The following is a 19669-nucleotide window of genomic DNA, read 5'->3' as shown; positions in this document are numbered from 1 at the left end:
GATTATATATATATATAGTAACTAGCACAAATAAATGTAGCTTTTTTAGTCCTTAATGTATCATTACTGTTTTCTAATGCAAGCAGTGTAATAACCTTAATTGGATCTGGTATCAGCCTCTTGGAGGGAGCCAGTCAGCTGTGCTCATGAGCTAACAAAGAGCATGCTGATAGGATTATCAGTGTGCTGCTTCTCCTTTCACTGAACTGTCAGCAGTAATCGTCAATGAGACATTGTATTGAAGTTTTCCAAGAGTCCACATTGCCCTGCTCATGTAACTGGATACTCTTCTCAGAGTATTATGGACAAAGTATGAAATACATGTATATGTAGTCTTTAAAACAAATTCTCTCCCTAAATGTAAGTTAAAGTCCCCATGTAATAAAATGTCTAAATAACCAACCCTCTTAAAGTGGTAGACAGCAGCGCGCAGGCGCACTGGGAAGGCCGCAGATCATGGCGATATGCCGCTCGTGTCGGCTCCCGTGAGCATGCGCAGGAGTGAAGTCATCGCGGCTCTGGTGAATCACAGCGCCGGAGCAGCGAGACCCGGAAGTCGCTCCGGCGCTTTATTGCCTTTACTTCATCTTTAAAGTTAACCCTTTTGTACAAAATTTAGGATGATTAATTATTTTAGAAGGTTTACTGCACTTAGAGTTTCTCTGATTAAATGCCAGTTGTAATCTGGGAAGTCCTAGATCACCCGCCACTCATTTGTAACAGCAAACAGTCTTTATCGCATTTTCAAAAAATAAAAAATAAAGAAACAAAAACAGTAAGCTAAACAGCCTTCTTCAGCAATGAAAAATAGTCCCCAACATTGGTATAATGGAAAAAGAAAACATTGGCTCACTAACGGGTTCACTTGTCCTTTAACAGGGTTTTTGAAAGTTCACACCTGCCCTGGGTCCAAAAAAGGAGGTCTCGGCTGTTCAGTAACTGTGCCTCCAGCCACTCTACATTGCTCACTCAGCTGTGTGCTGCTACACAGTCCATTTCACAGACCCCTGATAAAGGTTTCCTGTTCCTCTTTAGGTTTCTCTTGCAGGTGGCTTAGCCCCGCCAACTTTCAAATCACTAACAAGCATTTACCAATCCTGAGAGGACTGTAATCCTCTCCTCTGCAAGTGGACTACCCTGGAACCCCTTACTCTTCATGGGTGCGTACCCTTGAATACTCAAACATACATACAATTCACCCCCTTCAAAGGGACCACAACCCAAATAATGGCAAAACATATCTCCCGTTCAGGACCCATCCTTGTCAACCTGTACATAGTACAGTAATTGAGTGCTTACATCTGAGTGAATACATTGTATCTATAAGCAAGTCTCCAAGACATATCGTAGTTACAACCAGCATGGAGTACATGCATATACCACTGAGAATCTGAAATGCAGTATAAGTTCATTAAAAATGGAGGTTAAATCTGTGGGTAGACTCTATGGTGCCAACCAATTCTCCAACAGAAAAATCTTATAACTAGTCATCTAAATTCTGTTCCTTGTGTTATAGAGTCTCATGCTTTAAGATGGAGCAGCAAAAGTCTCAATCTTTCTGCTGAGTTCTGAATTCATTCACAGAGTATGAGATTCCTTACAATGGTTTTTCGCAGTGGGAAAACCTAAAAAAAGGAATATCCAGTTTGAATGAATGGACTCTTTAAACTTGACCATTTGGCTGAAAAATGTATGTGACTTTGTTACAGACTTATCAATAATTGAACTATGCACTATTTTTTGGCAAGCGGCCCTATTCAGAGTGCTTTGTCATAACCTGTCGGCATTTACATTTTTTTATGTTTCCAGCAAAAAGTGCAAAATGTGCTAATTTAAAGAAAATTTGTATAATTCTTGCTGCTGAAAATGCCTTCAGGACACATTTAGAAATATGTTCCAGTTTAGAGTTCTCATGTGCGAGATGAAACCACTTCTTCTCTCCATTACAAACTTTGCTGAAAAGCTTATTCTGAAGTAAGCAGTTAAAAGTGTTTATCACTTCAACCTGAAGTTGTTTGTTAAATCTCTAAAAGCATTGACTGTCAAGGCTATACTATAAAAATGTGCCAGCAGAGTGAATGATGGCTTTGAAGACGTTTATTAAGAAGTCTGTTTATACACATCATAGTTGATATAAAGAGCAGAGTTGCTGGAAAAATGACATCAAAAGTTAGAAAAGTATCAGTCACAGTGCAGACGGTGGCAAAATCCAGAATCAAACTGGGTTATCTACTTTCCATAAAAAAGTGGTCATTTCAAATGAGCTGCAGAACCCAACAAGGTAAGGATGTTCCTTTAGATGTTCACTTATTGTTAGATAAAAGGTCAGGGTTATAGTTAAGTGTTAGAGGATAAAGCTCAACTTTGGGCTCAGGATCACTCCCCTCCATTTCCCCCTTTCTCCACCACTGCAGCACACAATGGCTCATTAAAAAACAAAAAAATAAAAAACTTTCAGGTGTCTTTGGGAAAGGGACATCACAGGTTCTCTTGCTCTTTGAGACCTGGATGCATCCTGCCACCAGCCATTAGCATCCTTGGGTTTCTTCACAGTGGACTGGATTTCCATCCTCCCCAGCATGGCCATTGGTGCCCCCCATGCTACACCAACGGGCCTTTCAGATGATTGCTAACCCCTCTTCTGAAGATTTTGAAGTCAGCACTGGTAACGTTGATGCACACCATTCATCATATCATTGTTACTGCAATTGTTTTTAACCCTTCATTTGTTTTATACTTGTGTCATATTCTTTATTACGACAGTATTAAATACTTTATGATTATCCATTACGATTGGTTGGAACTGCCCATTTCATGACAGCTACACCTTGGATCCAGCCTACAGAGCGCTACACAAAGTTTTTTCCTTAGACATCATGGGCTCAATCAAAGCAAGCTGAACAACATCATTCAACCCAATGGAGAACCAGCTCTGAATCAGTGAGTGGGTGGATCTGCAGAGGCCAGTGCTGGAGATAGGGTGAGGACTGTAGCAAAAGCATTTTTTTCACTCTATAGGTGGCCGGGCAGTGCTTTACTTACTTTTTTCCCCAAGATGGACTTTATCTTTAGGGGTAGGATTTTTTGGGGGGGGGGGAGGAGGGGCCTATTTTTCAGTCAAGGCTTCCTTTTAAATGTTAGATTAAGATGGTTATAAACCCTCACATATACCCAGTGCAGTGACTGGCCTCAGATGACACCCAGATGAGAAAAATCCTCCTACAAAAGTTGTAGCTGTGTATCTGCAGCCACGTATTCTGTGTATATCATTCTGAAAATAAACAGGAAAGGATTTCTTCAAAATTCTAGGAGCAGGGGCAAGATTTGTAGTCATCACACAGCCAACAACTCTGAGCCCTGAATGGACAGAAGGGACACACCCACCTTCACACAGTAAGAAGAACAAGCATAGCTGTGGGTATGAGTCACAGGTTGAGTGCTGCAGCTCCCTCCCCCATCATCACTGTAACTCATGGTGTCTGGAAAAGCTGCCAGAAGTGAATCATGCTGATAACAGAGAAACCAAGCAGCATAGAGAAACCACACTTTGTACTTTTGAGACAAGTACTCATTATGGAAGGATAAGCTTTTTCATATTTTATGTTTGAGGTTTACAACTACTATAAGGATTAAAGTTATTGTAATGTTTAGTGATCACGTATAATAGGGACTGGACCAGGGGATGGGGTAGGGCAGGACTATCTGCTCCTTCCTACCATCCTGATAATTGAGGGGACATGGGTCAATTGTCTTTATTATTGTGGTACTGAATCTAGCACGACCTAACACGCACCTTAAATTTTTTGCTATATTCCTATAGTATGCATTTTTCGGTTTCTCCCATTTTGGTTGGGAATATTGTTCATAAAAACATCTGTTGTCCAGGAAGACCTGCACCTTTGTGTGACTTAAAATAATAAAGAGATTATAAAAAAAAAAAAAGTTATTGTGATGTTATATGTTCTGAGCAGTCCTCTTATCTTTTTTCAGCGAGATAAAAACGGACAGAGAAATAGGAGTCTGTTTGTCCCCCTTGCTGTGAGTGACAGGTGATTTATACATCTCATGCAGGAGCCTGAGAGAGAAATTCAGTGTACTTCAGATCCCCTCCTCCTTTTTTCTCCAGCTCTCCCAGGATTGGCTGTTCCACACTTCAGCATGATTGGGCATGCTGAAGTCATGTGGTGACCTTTCTGGGTTTTGACTAGATATTAGTGATCATAGCAAAAGTTCAGTGTAAGAAATACACAAGAGAAAATGCATGTCGACAAGGGGAGTGTAGAGGTGGGCGGGGAGTCAGACACCACGACTCCACCCACGCACAGAATCTGCAGTTTTCTGGGTCTCATAACAGACCGAGGGGAGACATTTGAAAGCTAAGGATACATGCAGGAGGCATGTATATCCTTATAGATAACCACTTTGGCAGTAGTTTAGAAAGGATGAGAGTGAGTTCACATCCACTTGTATTCTATTTAGCTCTGAACTTAGAGATGTTCAAGTTTATTATTAGAGTAGCTCCCAATACGGGATCTCTGTGCGAGGCAATATGAAAGCACTCCATTCTGCAATCTCTTAAGCCCCGTACACACTATCAGATTGTCTGCTGAGTTTTTCCTTCAGATTTACCAAAACCATATAATATGAGGTCAAACCTTAGGAGTTTCAATGTGTATGCAATCAGGCAGGCCCTTCTACTACATGGTTTTGGTAAATCTGAAGGAAAAACTCAGCAGACAATCTGATAGTGTGTACGGGGCTTTAGTGTTATTACTATAATGAAGGTTTTTTTTTTTTTTTTTTAACTACAGATTTTCGGTACATTCAATAAACTACAGTACTTTAGTTACATCAAAGAAATCGGTTTGGTTTCTATGAATCACAGCACTCTGAGCTACCTTAATGAACAAGGCCTGAATGGTGTTTAGGCTACGATGCATGTCCAATCAAATGTCCAATCAAATTCACCAGAACCTCTACCCCTGAAGAACCAAACCACATTGTAGCCACACCATTCTCTTTTTTTATAGCCAAGTCTGTAAGCCATATTCCTTCATGTGAGGTCATGGCCCAAATACTTGCCTAGGTTTACTTTCATATTCAATCTAAATTGTTTTATAGGTACTACTAAAAGCTTTCACTATACATTGGTGCATCATGCTTCATCACATGTGTTGAGTGAGGCTTCTGTCGGTTGACGTACGCTCCAATTCATGTGTCCCACCACATAGGACAACAGAAATAAATTAGAGGTTCATGATTGTGCTTGTTCATCTCTTAGTAAGGTGGACTAAAGGAACCAAAAAGCCCCCCTTCCCAATCCCCATGCCAATGTGAAGAACAGAAAAAAAAGGTCTCACTTTCATCACTTATTTCTGTGATTTGTTATGATACATGCATATACCTTCTCTTTTGAGAACACTTTACTGTGCTTTCCACTGGCTTAGTGCAGGGGTTTCTTTTAGCCCACCTAACTATAACCTAGATGGGTATCGTAGGAATGAGCACAGGGTATACCAGGTGTGCCCAGGCACATTGTAATCACCCCATGCACATTAGCATTATCGCTCTGTGTGTCAGAAGGAAGATTCTTACTGGCTCTGTCATAAGAGAAGTGTTTACGCACTTCTCTTCCAATGTGCCAACAGGGAGATCAATGCACCAAAGTCATAGATACACGTGTTTGAGCTTTAGAGTAATTAATAAGGCTGCGCACACCTATGTTGGTTATCCTTTACCATCCCTTACCATTGCTCTAAGCCCTACTTAGAGGTCAGTTTTGCATGCACTGTACTGATTATGGCACAAAACCATGAAGCACCTGTATGCAGTATAGAACAAATGAATTGATAATAATATGCCACATCTGTGCTCCAGAACAGTAGATTTGGATGCACGTTGGCTTTGGTATACAAGAATATTCTGATTTACCTACTGTTCTACAATGAAGGAAAAAAAAATTTGGGGGGATTTATAATGGAAGTGAGACATGAAGGTATTTAGTCAATTAAGAAGGCACAGCTGTTCTCATAATTTCATAAGATCTCACAATATGTCTAGCATAGCATCTAGCACTCACATGGCGCTCCCATGACCATTGACCAGGAAAGGAGACCTGCAAGGGAGCTGTGTATGGGCACTGCCACAGGATAAAGAGTGTTCATGGAGACCACTACAACCTCTGAGCAGTCACTTGTATCTCCTGTTACCTACTTGCAGTCTCCTGATCAGCCAGGAATAGTATGTTGCAAGCAACAATTCTTTTTCAGGCACTTCCACAAATCAATGGCAGGATATATAATCCCCTCCCACCTATGGATAGCAGACTATAGGATGTCTGAAGAACACATTAGAAAGTTTTGCAGAAAACAAGTTAACCCTTGCCTCTACTAGCACTCCATTACTACAGTACTCTCTGAAGGCCATTATACCTAAAAGTCAAATATTTGGCAAAAAAACGGGAATATCAAGGAACACATGGGGGTTGATTTACTAAAACTAAAAGTTAGAAACTGAATGGCTACTATGCACAGCTGCACCAGATTTTGCACTCTCCATTTTTAGTATATCAACCCCACAGTCTTTGGCAGGTGATAAACATTGACTGGGGTTGTGATGTTACCACTATGCTGATTGGAGGGTTTGTTTGTTAATGCTGATTGTGTTGTCCTGGTGAAAGCACTATTCTATGTGAGTTCTCTGTGGGAAGTGGTTTAAAGGCTAAGTTCACTTTTTCGGGCAGAATTTCACTTTTCTTAATAGATAGAAGCCTTTTAATGTCCTTTCTGTCCCAGCCAATGTGCTGTTCTCTCACTTACCTCATCTATAACTGTTTTGAAGTTTCATCTATCTTTTCGAGTTTTTAAAAAAAGGCATTCGGATTATATCACTTCTTGTAGGTCATACTCCATCATGCACGGTCTTGCTGAATCACAGAATAGGGCGTGATAGGGCATGCTTGCCAGTCTGGAACACACCTCCCTCATTACTGTACCACCTATTGTTTCATTTCCACCCACTTTCTGTACAATCTGATTGTACAATCTTCTTTAGTTCTACTATCAGCTACGCAGTGTAAGGGCCTGCCTGAATTGATACAAATTGAATTGTTTGTTCAGGTGAGTCTTCCTATTCCACAGTTTTGGTAAATCTAAAGAAAACTGTACAGAGATTGTACAATTAGATGGCATAGTGTTTGCTAATCTTTATGTAAGTACATAGGAGTGAGTGGACAGAGAGACACCATCATGCCCTGTTCACATCTCCGCATAGCAGGAGGGTTTTGACTTGTCACACAGAGCAGCCTATTCACTTGAATAGGCTGCTCTAAGTGCGACAAACGTCCAAAAGAAGCTCCAGAACTTTTTGTAGAGAAGAGTGTGGCACACTATTTACCTAGCTTTTTTGGTGTACTTGCAGTACGTTTGTCGCAAGGCAAATTTTGCCAAGTTATGGAATTTGTTGTTAAATTGAAGCCAACATGGAAAAGGACATGCGCTTTTGTTAAAGTAGATGTAAAGCCACTATGTCATGTTAATACAATGGCCTCTGTTAGATAACATGTGGCCTAGTGTCTTTGCTTTATGAAAAATATGCTGATTTCTACCTTATTTCACCCGGCGCTCACGTGACTCCTCTGCTCTCTGCTCTTCCAGGCTGACAGCTACAGCGGGAGGGGCCGAGAACTTCCGCTGACATCAGCCAGGAGGAGGGGAGGAGAGAGACGAGGAGTTATGTGAGCGCCGCTCTGATATAAGGTACAAATCCACATATTTTTTATAGAGCACAGACATGTTATCGAACAGAGGATATTGTATTACCATCACATTGTTTTGTAGCAGCGGGGAGGGCACTGGAAAGAGCTGACAAGCAGGGAGGGGAGGAGGACACAGGAGAGCTGCAGATAGCTGCAGATGACGGAGGCACGTAAACTGACCACAGTGTCAGGGCTCAGAAGTCATGATAAACCGTGGTCAGTTTACAGGGGGGGGGGCAGAACCAGGCAGAATCAACCAGGTATTTCAGGTGATACAGGGGGCCAAATTACACAGCACAAGCACTGTGCTGTATGACATGCTTTTAAGGAACAGGATCCCTTTTTGTTTAGGGTAACAAACACTAAGTGTTTATTGTTGTTCATAGCCCTGTTGGGAAGATTTCAAAAGAAGAAAAAAAGCTTTATTTACATCTTTTTGTCCATAGATTACAAAAAATACCTTTTTTTGCACAACAATATTATGAAAAGAAAGCATTGTTTGTCCTTAAAAAAAAAAAAAAACAATATATGTATTATCCGCCCACTCTCTCTGCAGGCTAGTCAGTGTAACGTTAGCACTGGTTTTCCTGCATATGCACACTAACCAACAGACTTGAATGGGACATAGTATACTACAGGACAAAAATCACATACAACTTTTTAAAAATGTATTGTTCAGGCATGGGCAATCCAACACTACATTAATTACCAGCTGGGCTGCAAACAGTGCAGACGAGGTAGTTACAAATCTGCAGGAAGGGGGGCAGGAAGGGGGGCACAGCTAGAGGCACTGTGGTGGGTAAAAAGGGGGGCTAGGAGATTTATTTTTTTTAATAGGTGACCATGCACTGTATGGGGAATTCTAAATTTTTTTTGGTTGTAAACAATATCCTGTAAAAAAAATCCTGAATACCTGATTCATTTATTTTTTTAAACAGCTGAAGGGGAATTTTGCATCGGAATACCAAACAACCGCTAGCCAGTGCCTTCCCATTGACTTCAAAGAGCTACATAATATGAGCAGACAGACACTAGTATAATTAACCGTGAAAGCAATAAAGCATAAAACACATGCCTATTGCCATTAATTACCTAACTTGGGTTGAATTTATTTTTATTTTTTTCACAAAACAAAAAGTGGTTTAAATATATTTTTTTCTATCAAAGCAACATTTTTTTCGATTTGGCATCCATCATTAAAACTTGTTAATGAAAACTGTCGCTAAAGAACTTAAGTCATACAAGAGCCGCTAATGAAGTGGTAAGAAGCAATTCTATTATTGGATTGATGCCATAACACCACACTGCTTTAATTAATATCCTGTTAGTGGCTTCCTGAAAGATTACCTCTACATTAGCTTTCTTCTTAATTTCTGGGATGTCAGTTCCCCCGGGACTAGATGCCGCAGAGTTCGGAGAGAAGCAGTCTTTACAAACACGATTATGACGATTGTTTTCCGCAAGGAGCTTGAATTCTGAACACTTTGCACAAATGGCCTACAAGCAGCAAAAAGTACATATCAGACAAAAAAGATGGACAAAAAAATAAAAAATAAAAATAACAGACCTGTTTGAAAAAGGACACAAAAGCAGTTTTAATAGTAAACACATATAAACGCTAACAATGAATACCTATTTTTGGTTAAATATACCATTGAAAGTGCTTTGTTATATCTGTGCAAACAAAAACTTGTTGATCCTGCCAGACATCTAGAAGCTTATAACTTTTGGTGCTCTCTACCTCTGCTTCACTCAGCCAGCTCTTTTCTTTGGTCTACAGGACACCTTAACTTCCATGTAATGGAGATGGAGAGGGGGAGGTGTTCTTTAGTCCTAGAGATTTACCCCCTACCATTAAAGGAAAAAAAAATTTCATGCGATTCTAAATGAATGGTCTGGCTTGCAAAAAAAAACAGCACAAAAATGAGACCCGCACCTCTTTTTGAAAGCAAAGAGCATTAGGATACCATTTAGAGTAAATGCTTTGCATTACAGTAACACTCACGAAAACGTGCGCATTCCCACAACGCGATAGTGTGAACAGGGTCTTAAAATTCTTATTCCAGGGAAGTGGTTAAGGACCTGAGCGCTGAGTATCAGCAAATGGTGATGGCGGCTTGGCTGTTCCATGTGACAAGAAACTGCAATATGGCTTAATGAATCTGTCTGCAAGTGATAACAGAAAAATCAAATGCGTTCTTCATTACTCACCGCCCCACACTGCTTGCAGTGATGTCTTCTTTTTGTAATCGAGTTAAAGGTTTCTCGACAGCCTTTACAACCATGCTTTTCCTTGTCCCGTTTTATTTTAGAAGACTTTCTAAAGGATTCTGGCTGCAAAAGAAAAATGACCAATTTAAGTAAATGCGTGTACAGAAAAGCAAAGACATCCAATGTTTTATTAGAATGTGCAAGTTAGTAAAGCGACTCTGTCAAGAGTAAAGCATAGGGGCTGCCATTGCTGATCTTATATTTTAGCTCCCTGGCTGTCATGATGAAGCTTTGGTTTTAATGCTTTCTTGGTCTCGGACCTGGAACAACTATAGAGATAAGGAATTTGGACACTTTTTTGACATTCATTTACAGCAGGGGTCTCCAAACAATGGCCCTCTACAACATTTTAACCAGTCCACAGCTAGGATCAGTATTTTATTCTCCGACTCACAGACTGAGGATTCAGACCAGTTAGTCTGCGCTTCTGATGGGAACCCTACTGTAAGGGAAGACTCTGATAGGAACCTTGATGTACAGCATGGGGGAATTATGATCGGGAACCTGATGTATAGAGGAAATCTGATAGGAAATCCAATGCAAGGGGGCTTTGATTTGTAAGGGGGCTTTAAAAAGATGAAGGGCTTCTGATGTAAAAAGGGAACTCTTATCTGAAGGGATGTTTCTGATGTGGAGAAGGGACTTCTAACATGACAGGGAGCTTCTGATATGAAAGCGAGCCCCCCCCCCCCCCAGCAAAAAAAAAAAAGAAAAGTCAGCAGTTACACATACTTTATACATACTGCTGACTTTTAATTTTAGGACACTTACCTGTCCCAGAATCAAGCAATGTCAGCACCTCAGCCGATGTTTCGGCTCTCAGGTGCTGCTGCCGCCATTGCCTGTAAGGGTAACCAGTAGTGAAGCTTTGCGGATTCACAGCTGGTTCCCTACTGCTCATGGGTGAAGTACGTTGTGCTTTCTTTGTGGCCTGGTGGCGGGGGAACGAGTGGGGGGGGGGGTGAACTTTGGAGTGATCTCGCCACAGTGAGATCTCTCAGAAGCAGGGGCAGGTACCCGTCAAAAACAGGTACCCGATCCCTCCTCCCACCCGAAAGGTGTCAAATGTGGCACAGTCACCTAGCACGTTTATTCATTCCTTTAAAAACAGATTTTATTGCCCCATGAATATTAGTAAAATATACAATATGGCCCTTGTACTGGAATTCTTGGAAATCCTTGCTTTACAGCATGTTTTGTTCTGTGGCTCAAATTATTAATATTTCAAGGTGAATTCCACCTTTTGCAAAAAATAAAAAATAAAAAATGCACTCATATTGCAAAAAGCAAGAATAAGTGTTTATTCTTTTTTTTTTCACTTGCAAAGCATTGCAATCAGTGGATCGAGGGTGCAATGCTCTGGGTCCTGCAGACTTTTCCTCCAACTCAATCTCCATACCGAACTGGATGAAGCATCAATGTACTGACATTGCTGTCCTTGTGCTCAATTGAAAACTACAGTCCCCTCTGCCATGGTAGTAGTCTTTTTTTTTAGAACTCTGTGAATGAATGACGCTGCAGTGCACGTGCAGAATTCAAACTTGACAGGAGGCGGCGGCAAGAAGAACCCCCTGGGGATTCTGTAATTGGGGGGGGGGGGGATGTTTGCAAGTAGGGGGCTGTGGACTCTGACGAGCTTTCATGCTACACCCAAAATATAGGTGTAACATGAAACACCATCCAAAAGGTGGAGATAGCTTTTAAGCTAGACACAGCTGGGTGGTTAGCATTTTCAAAAAAGGACCAACAATGGCAGTCCACATACTTTTCTCAAAAGTGACAAAATCACTTTAAGGACAATGTCCAAAATACTTGCTTTTAAAGGATTGCACTAACAAGCATCGTCTAAATCTTCCAATATTTTAAGCCAACCATTGCCAACCAGGGTTCCTCCAGTGGTTGCAGGTGAGTAACCACTGACTGCAATTAACCTCTTTTTTTTTTAGCTACCAGTAAGGAGCAATTCTTTCCAGTGACCACAAATATAAAGAGCATGCTTTCCAGTAACCTTCACAATAACGTACTTTTGGCTGTGGATAGAATTATTAGCGGGAGTTCTCTAAACCCAGAAAGTAATTTCCAGGGTTACCATTTATCCCTCCCTTCTAGATTGTAAGCTCTAACGAGCAGGGCCCTCTAGTCCCTCCTGTATTGATTTGTATTGTAAGCGTATTGTCTGCCCTCATGTTGTAAAGCACTGCACAAACTGTTGGTGCTATATAAATCCTGTATAATAATAATTAATTTTTTTTTTTTTTTTTTAGAAAGGCTGTTCTAAGCCGAGAGGTGAAATGGATAAGTGAACATTATTGCTGTTATCCAAATATGTAATAAACATAACATAATAAAAGATGCTTATATACATAGATCTAGAAATAAATAGAAAAAAAAACTATTGAAATGGACAAAGTCCATGAACAAGTTATCCTTTGCTGGTTACAATAAACCTGTATCTGTATAGAAACAGCAACTACTCTCCCTGGGTAAGGCTGTCACCAGCAGGTTTATTAGCGTATTACATCGCTTATGAAGACTGAAGGTTGCTTTTTGCTGATTAACACACAATTCAACATGTTATGGTCAATACTGCTAAACCAGGCTAATCCACAAAACCCAGAGTACTAAGAAAATGAAAAGTTACTTCACACAGATCCTATCATTTATTATCCTAGCACTAGACTATGGAGAAGAGGAACCTGATTGGCTGTTACAGGCAACATGTCCAGTTTCCATTTCCACCTTTTTTTTAATAATTTCCAATGTCTGCATTTATTTTAGAACACATATGTCCCGATTAATTCTTATTTTCACAACACAGTGATAGTGAAAGCATGATATTGCAAGGAACAAAATAAATGAAAAGAACAAAGCTGGTCATAATCACTAGGCAGTGATCAGACATGTAGAGACAATTCGATCACACAAGTGTCTCGGCATGGCTAACCGAGGTGGAAAACAAGAACAATATAAACCACAAAAAAACAAGAAAAATAGCCCTGGGACTTTAGAAACTTTATAAACCCTTACATATGATATGGTTATCCCAAAACCAGACTATGATTACTGTCTAAACTCAGTAGACACCTTGGCTGGCTGACACATCTCCAGTGGAAATGTTAACTAGCCAGAGGTAATTATTTCTTATGATGGACTATAATTCCCAATACAAGCTTCGAGGAGTCTCTGGCACTCCTTCAGTTTGACCATGCCTGTCAATGTGCTCTCTATACACAGAAAAAAGAAAAAGCAGTCTAGTGGGCATAGGCATTAAAGGCTTGTTGCTTGGTCCAGCTGATTTCAGCCATGATCTTTTGGCAGTGGTCTATCAACAGCGGCAAACACAGCCAGCCAAGAGATCTTCAGGGAAATAACTGTATGGATAAGAAAACCTTATCCAACTGTCGCTCTGTTCACAGATAAACCGGGAGCGGGTCTTTTGTCTGCATCTCCCTCCTCTATCTGATGCTCAGTTTAACTACTAAAGTGTGCCCCATAATCCGTTCTGGAAAGGTAGTTTTTATTTTAATGTACCGTATATACTCGAGTATAGGTCGACTCGAATATAAGCCGAGGCCCCTAATTTACCACAAAAAAAACTGGGAAAACTTATTGACTCATGTATAAGCCGAAGATGAGACATGCAGCAGCTACTGTTACAGCTTAAAAGAGTGGAAAAGAGGGTCAGCAGTGCCCATCTGCAGCTGCATACCTCCCTGTGTACCTCCCTGTGTCCATTGCAGCCTACCTGTATCCTGTGCATGCCTCCGTGTGCCAATCTGCAGCCTCTGTGTCCTTCTGCAGCTCTGTGCCCATCTGCAGCTCCGTGTGCCATTTTGCACCGATCAGCATGTCATAAAAACATACGGCGGCCATTCCAGGATTCAAAAGCCGTACCTCTCCTCGTCTGTGACAGACGGCGGCCATTCCACTGTTCAAAAGCCATGCCTCCCTGTCTGTGATAGGCGGAACACTCAATTTCCCAGCAGTCAGTGTTCCGCCTATAACGGACATCCGCTCATCCTCATACTACGGACGAGGATGAGAGGATGTCCGTGATAGGTGGAACACTGACTGCTGGGAAATTCAGTATTCCGCCTATCACAGACAGGGAGGCACGGCTTTTGAACAGTGGAATGGCTGCCGTCTGTCTGCACGACACGCTGATCAGGTAGGCAGACGGCGGTGACTCGAGTATAAGCCGAGGGGGGCACTTTCAGCCTAAAAAAAGGGGCTAAAAATCTCGGCTTATACTCGAGTATATACGGTATGTATTCATTTTAAATGTTTGTGAATAATTTACTGAAAGTGTCGTTATATTGTCACTAGTACATCCAGATGGCAAGGACAAACCTTTCATGCATGTTTGTAACATAAACAGCATCCATAGTGATCAGACGACAGTTGCATACCTCCCAACTTTTTGAGATGGGAATGAGGGACACCTGTCAGCAAAAGTATGCAGACATAGGACAAACCCCTTGCCACGCCCCCTTAAAAGGAGAATTGTACAAAAAAATTGGTTAAAGAGGAAGTAAACCCTGATGGTTTTACTTCCTCTTTGTCTGCCTGCAAAGGTAAAGCATAATGGACTACTATGCATCGCATAGTAGTCCATTATGTGTCACTTACCTGACACAGGAGCCAGCAAAGTCACCGCTGTCCCCTGTAGCACGAAGCGTCCATCTTCTTCCAGATATCGCTGCTCCGGCCACTCACAGCGCCGAAGCAGCAATGACGTCAATCCCGTGCATGCGCACGGGAGCCGCCACTAACAGCATATCGCCGTTAGCAGCGGCATGCTCAGTGCGCCTGAGCCGTAGACAGCGGTGACTGTCTTTTAGCAAATATCTCCTAAACCGTGTAGGTTTAGGAGATATTTCTCCTAAACAGCCTTAATCTAGGCTTACCTGTAGGTCAAAGTGGTCTGTAAGGGTTTACAACCATTTTAAACCTACAAGTTTTTTTTTTTTTTTTTTTACCACTACTGTTCCTTTATATTGGCTTTTGGAATTTACAAATGCAGCAATTTAAAAATCAGATGAAAGGTTTAGCACTGGAAAACACTTTTTGATAGATAAAAAGTGCATTTTATATACATCTATATAGGTCAGATCAAAACGAGGGACAAATGAGGGACAGAGGGACTTTGCTCCAAATCAGGGACAGTTGGGAGCAAATGTCCTCTAATGCCCTGTACACACGGTCGGAAATTCCGATGTAAAAAGTCAGATCGGATTATGTTGTCAGAAAATCTGATCGTGTGTGGGCTCTATTGGACTTTTTCTGTCCAAATTTCCGACGGAAAAAGTTTAAGAGCTGGATCTAAAATTTTCCGACAACGAAATCCAATCAGACCTTTTCCGATCGTGTGTAGAGAATTCTGACCCACAAAGTGCCATGCATGCTCAGAATAAATTTGGAGACGAAAGCTATTCGCTACTGTCCTCTACGTAGTCCCGTTGTACGTGTATAACGTCACCTCGTTCCGAACTAACATATTTTCCGACAACTTTGTGCGACCTTGTGTATGCAAGACAAGTTTCGGGCAAAATCCGTCTGAAAAAATCTGACGGATTTTGTGGTCGGAATGTCCGACCGTATGGGGCATTACAATGAACGTAATGTGCTTCGATGTAAACTTTAATGAGACTTAGTTGAACCCTTAGGCCCCTTTCACACTGGGGCGGTGTGCGCGTTGGCGCTATTTTTTCTGTCTGCGGCCGCTAGTGGGGTGGTTTTAACCCCCGCTAGCGGCCGAAAAAGGGTTAAAACCGCCCGCAAAGCGCCACTGCAGTGGCGCTTTGCCATTGATTTCAATGGGTAGGAGCTGTGAATACACCGCTCCTTTCACCGCTCCAAAGATGCGGCTAGCAGGACTTTTTTCACCGTCCTGCTAGCGCACCGCTCCAGTGTGAAAGCCCATTGGGCTTTCACACTGGAGTGAAAGGGGGCCATTTTTTTCAGGCGCTACACAGGCGCTATTTTTAGCGCTGTAGCGCCTGAAAACTGCCCCAGTGTGAAAGGGGCCTTAGGGATTCCATACAGTGCCTTGAGAGGAGGAGTGGTCTGATTGGACACTGAACTCCTTTGATGACCATTTTGGGTGAGGAAACTTTTTAAATAAAGGAACCGAAATCACTTTGGTGCTTTTATGGTGAGTGTATGATCACGGACAGCAACCCACTTGTGTGAGAGAGAGAGAGAGTACAAAGCATAGGGAAGGGTTCCTGTGAAGTTGGGACAGCTCAGGGAAGCTTAGTCATTGCTGATCTTCCAGTGTTTGAGACAGAGATGTAGAACTGGTGAAGGTGCTACTTCCACTTAAAGTGGTTGTAAACCCTTACATATACCCAATGAAGTGACTGGCCTCAGGCGATGCACAGAGATTAAACAAATCCTCCTACATAAGTTGTACCTGTCTAACTGCAGTCTTCTCTTGAAAGCGTCCGAGTTAAAAAAAAAAAAGGGGGGGGGCAGAGAGCAGAAGCCAGAGAGTTCTGATTGGAGGGAAGGGAAACACCCACCTTCACATAGGAACAGAGCTGAAGCTGTCAATTAGATGGAGGTCCCTCCCCTGTCTCCTTTTTTCTCTTGGTGTCAGGAAAACTTTTCCAAAGTGACTCATGCTAATAGCAGAGGAATGAAGCAGCAGACAGAAACGTCACTTTGTGATCTTAATTGAGACAAATGCACACTATAGGGGGATATGCTTTGTTCGTATTTCGTGTCTGAGGTTTACAACCACTTTAAAAATACATCTTCTTATGGAAAGCTTCCCCTGCAAGCCAAAGCTATCCTCTGGTAATGCCCTTGGTAAATGCAGTACTGTGCAATTCAGCAACGCTGTGCATATACTGAATATATCTATATATCGGTGCCAAAAACTGTATGCTTGTTTGTACTGCACAATAAGAATTACTAATTTAAAGGATATTGTGCATTATTCAATGTGCGTGCCTGATTACTTCCAACTTAAGGTATCTAAAGGCCCTGCCTTCACACAGGTGTTGGCCAGACTTTGGGTGTTGTCACCTTGGATCTAATAACGAACCCAAAAATGTAAGGCTGCACAATGATTGCACTATGAATTTAAAAGCATTGGTGTCCTGTAGTCCTGACATACTTCTTGTCCTAGGAGGGCAATGCTGCTCCTCCATAGATATAGTAGAATGAGTGAGTGTTGTCAACCTAGGACAAGTAGTGTGTTACTAGCAGGATCACCAAGTAAAAAAAAAAAAAAAAACAGCTTAATTAGAAAAAAATAAAACTATTGCAAAATATTCATTTTTTTGATTTAGATACATGCTAACCACTTCCGGACCGCCGCACTCTGATATACCTCCTTACTTTGAAGGGTGATATCCTTGTTATGGCAGCAGCTAGCTGCCATAACCCTGGTATCCTCTTGTTCGGCCGGCGGTCCGGTTTCCGATAATAGTGATCTCTGCAGCGGATTCATGCTTTTTTTTTATTACAAGGGATGTTTACATTCCTTGTAATATGAATAAAAGTGACACAATTTTAATTTTTTTAAAACAGTGTAAAAATAAAAGGTAAAATAAATAAGAAAAAAATACATTTTTTAAAGCACGCCCATCCTGCTGAGCTCGCTCGCAGAAGCAAACGCATACGTGAGTAGCGCCCGCATATGAAAACGGTGTTCAAACCACACATGTGAGGTATCGCCACGATCGGTAGCTTGAGGGAAATAATTCTAGCTAGACATCCTCTGTAACTTAAAACATGCAACCTGTAGATTTTTTTAAACGTCGCCTATGGAGATTTTTAAGGGTTTGTCGCCATTCCACGAGCAGGTGCAATTTTGAAGCGTGACATGTTGGGTATCAATTTTCTCTGCGTAACATTATCTTTCACAATATAAAAAAAAAATTGGGCCAACTTAACTTTTGTCTTATTTTTTAAAAAGTGTATTTTTTCCAAAAAAAGAGCACTTATAAGACCGCTGCGCAAATACGGTGCGACAAAGTATTGCAACGACCGCCATCTTATTCTCTAGGGTGTTAGAAAAAAAATCTATAATATTTTAAGCAATTTTCGAGCAAAAAAAAAACAAAACTGTTTTTAACTTGTAAACAACACACCTCAAAAAGAGGCTCGGTCCTTAAGTGGTTAATATATGCCCATGCTACGTGGGCTTGTTTGAAGTCTCACCAGGGGCCGTCTGAATCAGTATTTTCATACATCAGCCTTAAGGTCGTTCATTTGGCTTGCTAGATGTTGAGCACAAATTTGGCAATACATACTGTACCCAAACATCTGCCACGGTTACTCTTGCCATATGAGAATACAATTATGAAATCTGATTGGTTACAGCACTATGTATGTTGCTGCCACTGCTCCAAATTTTAGAATGGTCTTTCATTTTTTCCAGAAACAAGTACTGCTGGGAAAAGTGGCAGTTGCAAGGCTGGTCACCATAAAACGTGCACTGCGAGGCGTCCATCATTTTCTATACTTTTATGGCATTTTCAATTTAGATGGAGCCGCCAGCTGTGTACTTCCAGATTATTACAATGTATGAATTCTTTCTGGCTTAATACCAGTCACTTTAATGTGCAATGAGTCATGGGCCACAAAATGGAGATGTGACATGTAATCCATCTAAATGAGATAAATGCCTACTCATGAACAATGTGCGAGCGCAATGGCTACATTATAAAAGACTCTGAAACATTTTATAATAATAAAAACTTCCAAAATGTCACCAAGGACCTTTAATAGACTCAGTGCAAAGCTTTCCATATCTCTGAGAGCTGGAATAAGCAAAAAGCAATCATAATTGGATAAAAAGAACGGCCATCATCATTTCAATTATTCATTATTCTCAACGTTCCAGCATCTAAGTGACGATTATGACAGAGAAGCTGGCTGCTGTAAAGCATGTGATACGTAATAAAGTTGATTATTGTATTAGAAGAAGAAGGCAGTGGGGCTTCCTAGGAGTAGCTAATGAACAGAAGCTGCTACATTGGACCATCACTCACAGGCCAAAGCAGTGGGGCCCATCTAAGGTTGCCACCTTTTCTTCAAGTCAAACCCGAACACTTTAGTGGTGTACAGAAATTTCTTTTATACATATATTTTGCTAATAAATAACATTTCTAATCATATGAAGTTAATAACAAGGGTCCCCCTTTACATCCACAGAGTTCCCCTTTTACATCTGAACTCAGAGTTCCCTTTCACTGTAAGGTGGGACTCTGCAAACTCTGATGTAAGGGAGAACTCTGGGGACTCTAACATAAGGGATGCTCTGGGAACCCTGATTTAAAGAGGAACACTGAGTACTTTGATGTACGGGGAGGCAAGGGGGAACACTGTGACTTCTGGTGTAAAGGGGAACCCTGATGTAAGGGATGCTCTGAGAACCCTGATTTACCTTAGTGTACTCAGAGGCGGGAGAGAGAAGAGGCAGACTGCAGTCATAGACAGGGATGGATGGTGAGCTCACTCACACCTTGGCAGTCAGCACCTCTCATCCAGATGTATCTGAGGCTGCTGGACAAATTTCCAGCCTCCACTTTCCTTTAGAGAGGCACAGCACTGGAGATTGGAGTTTGGGCAGATACAGAGGGTTAGGAGTGGGAGGAAAAGGTGCAGATCGATCCCTTTCTCCTTTCC

At 41.4% G+C, this 19669-nt stretch overlaps 1 protein-coding gene across 1 annotated transcript in view; it reads right to left on the bottom strand.

The window, feature by feature from the left end:
• FGD3 (FYVE, RhoGEF and PH domain containing 3) overlaps positions 1-19669 on the bottom strand; it is a 372251-nt gene that overhangs the window by 26343 nt on the left and 326239 nt on the right. Inside the window, exons 16-17 of the mRNA XM_077452088.1 lie at positions 9968-10090; positions 9104-9253 (exon numbers count right to left, since the gene is read on the bottom strand). Coding sequence (XP_077308214.1) covers positions 9104-9253; positions 9968-10090 — 273 coding nt within the window. The remainder of the gene's footprint in view (positions 1-9103; positions 9254-9967; positions 10091-19669) is intronic.

The sequence above is a fragment of the Lithobates pipiens genome, unplaced genomic scaffold (assembly GCF_037356315.1).
Source record: "Lithobates pipiens isolate NorthernLeopardFrog02 unplaced genomic scaffold, aLitPip1_a1.2 Scaffold_23, whole genome shotgun sequence".
NCBI classification, from domain to species: Eukaryota; Metazoa; Chordata; class Amphibia; order Anura; family Ranidae; genus Lithobates; species Lithobates pipiens.
Note: the sequence above shows the minus strand (reverse complement) of the source record. Positions and strands in the feature narration are given on the sequence as shown.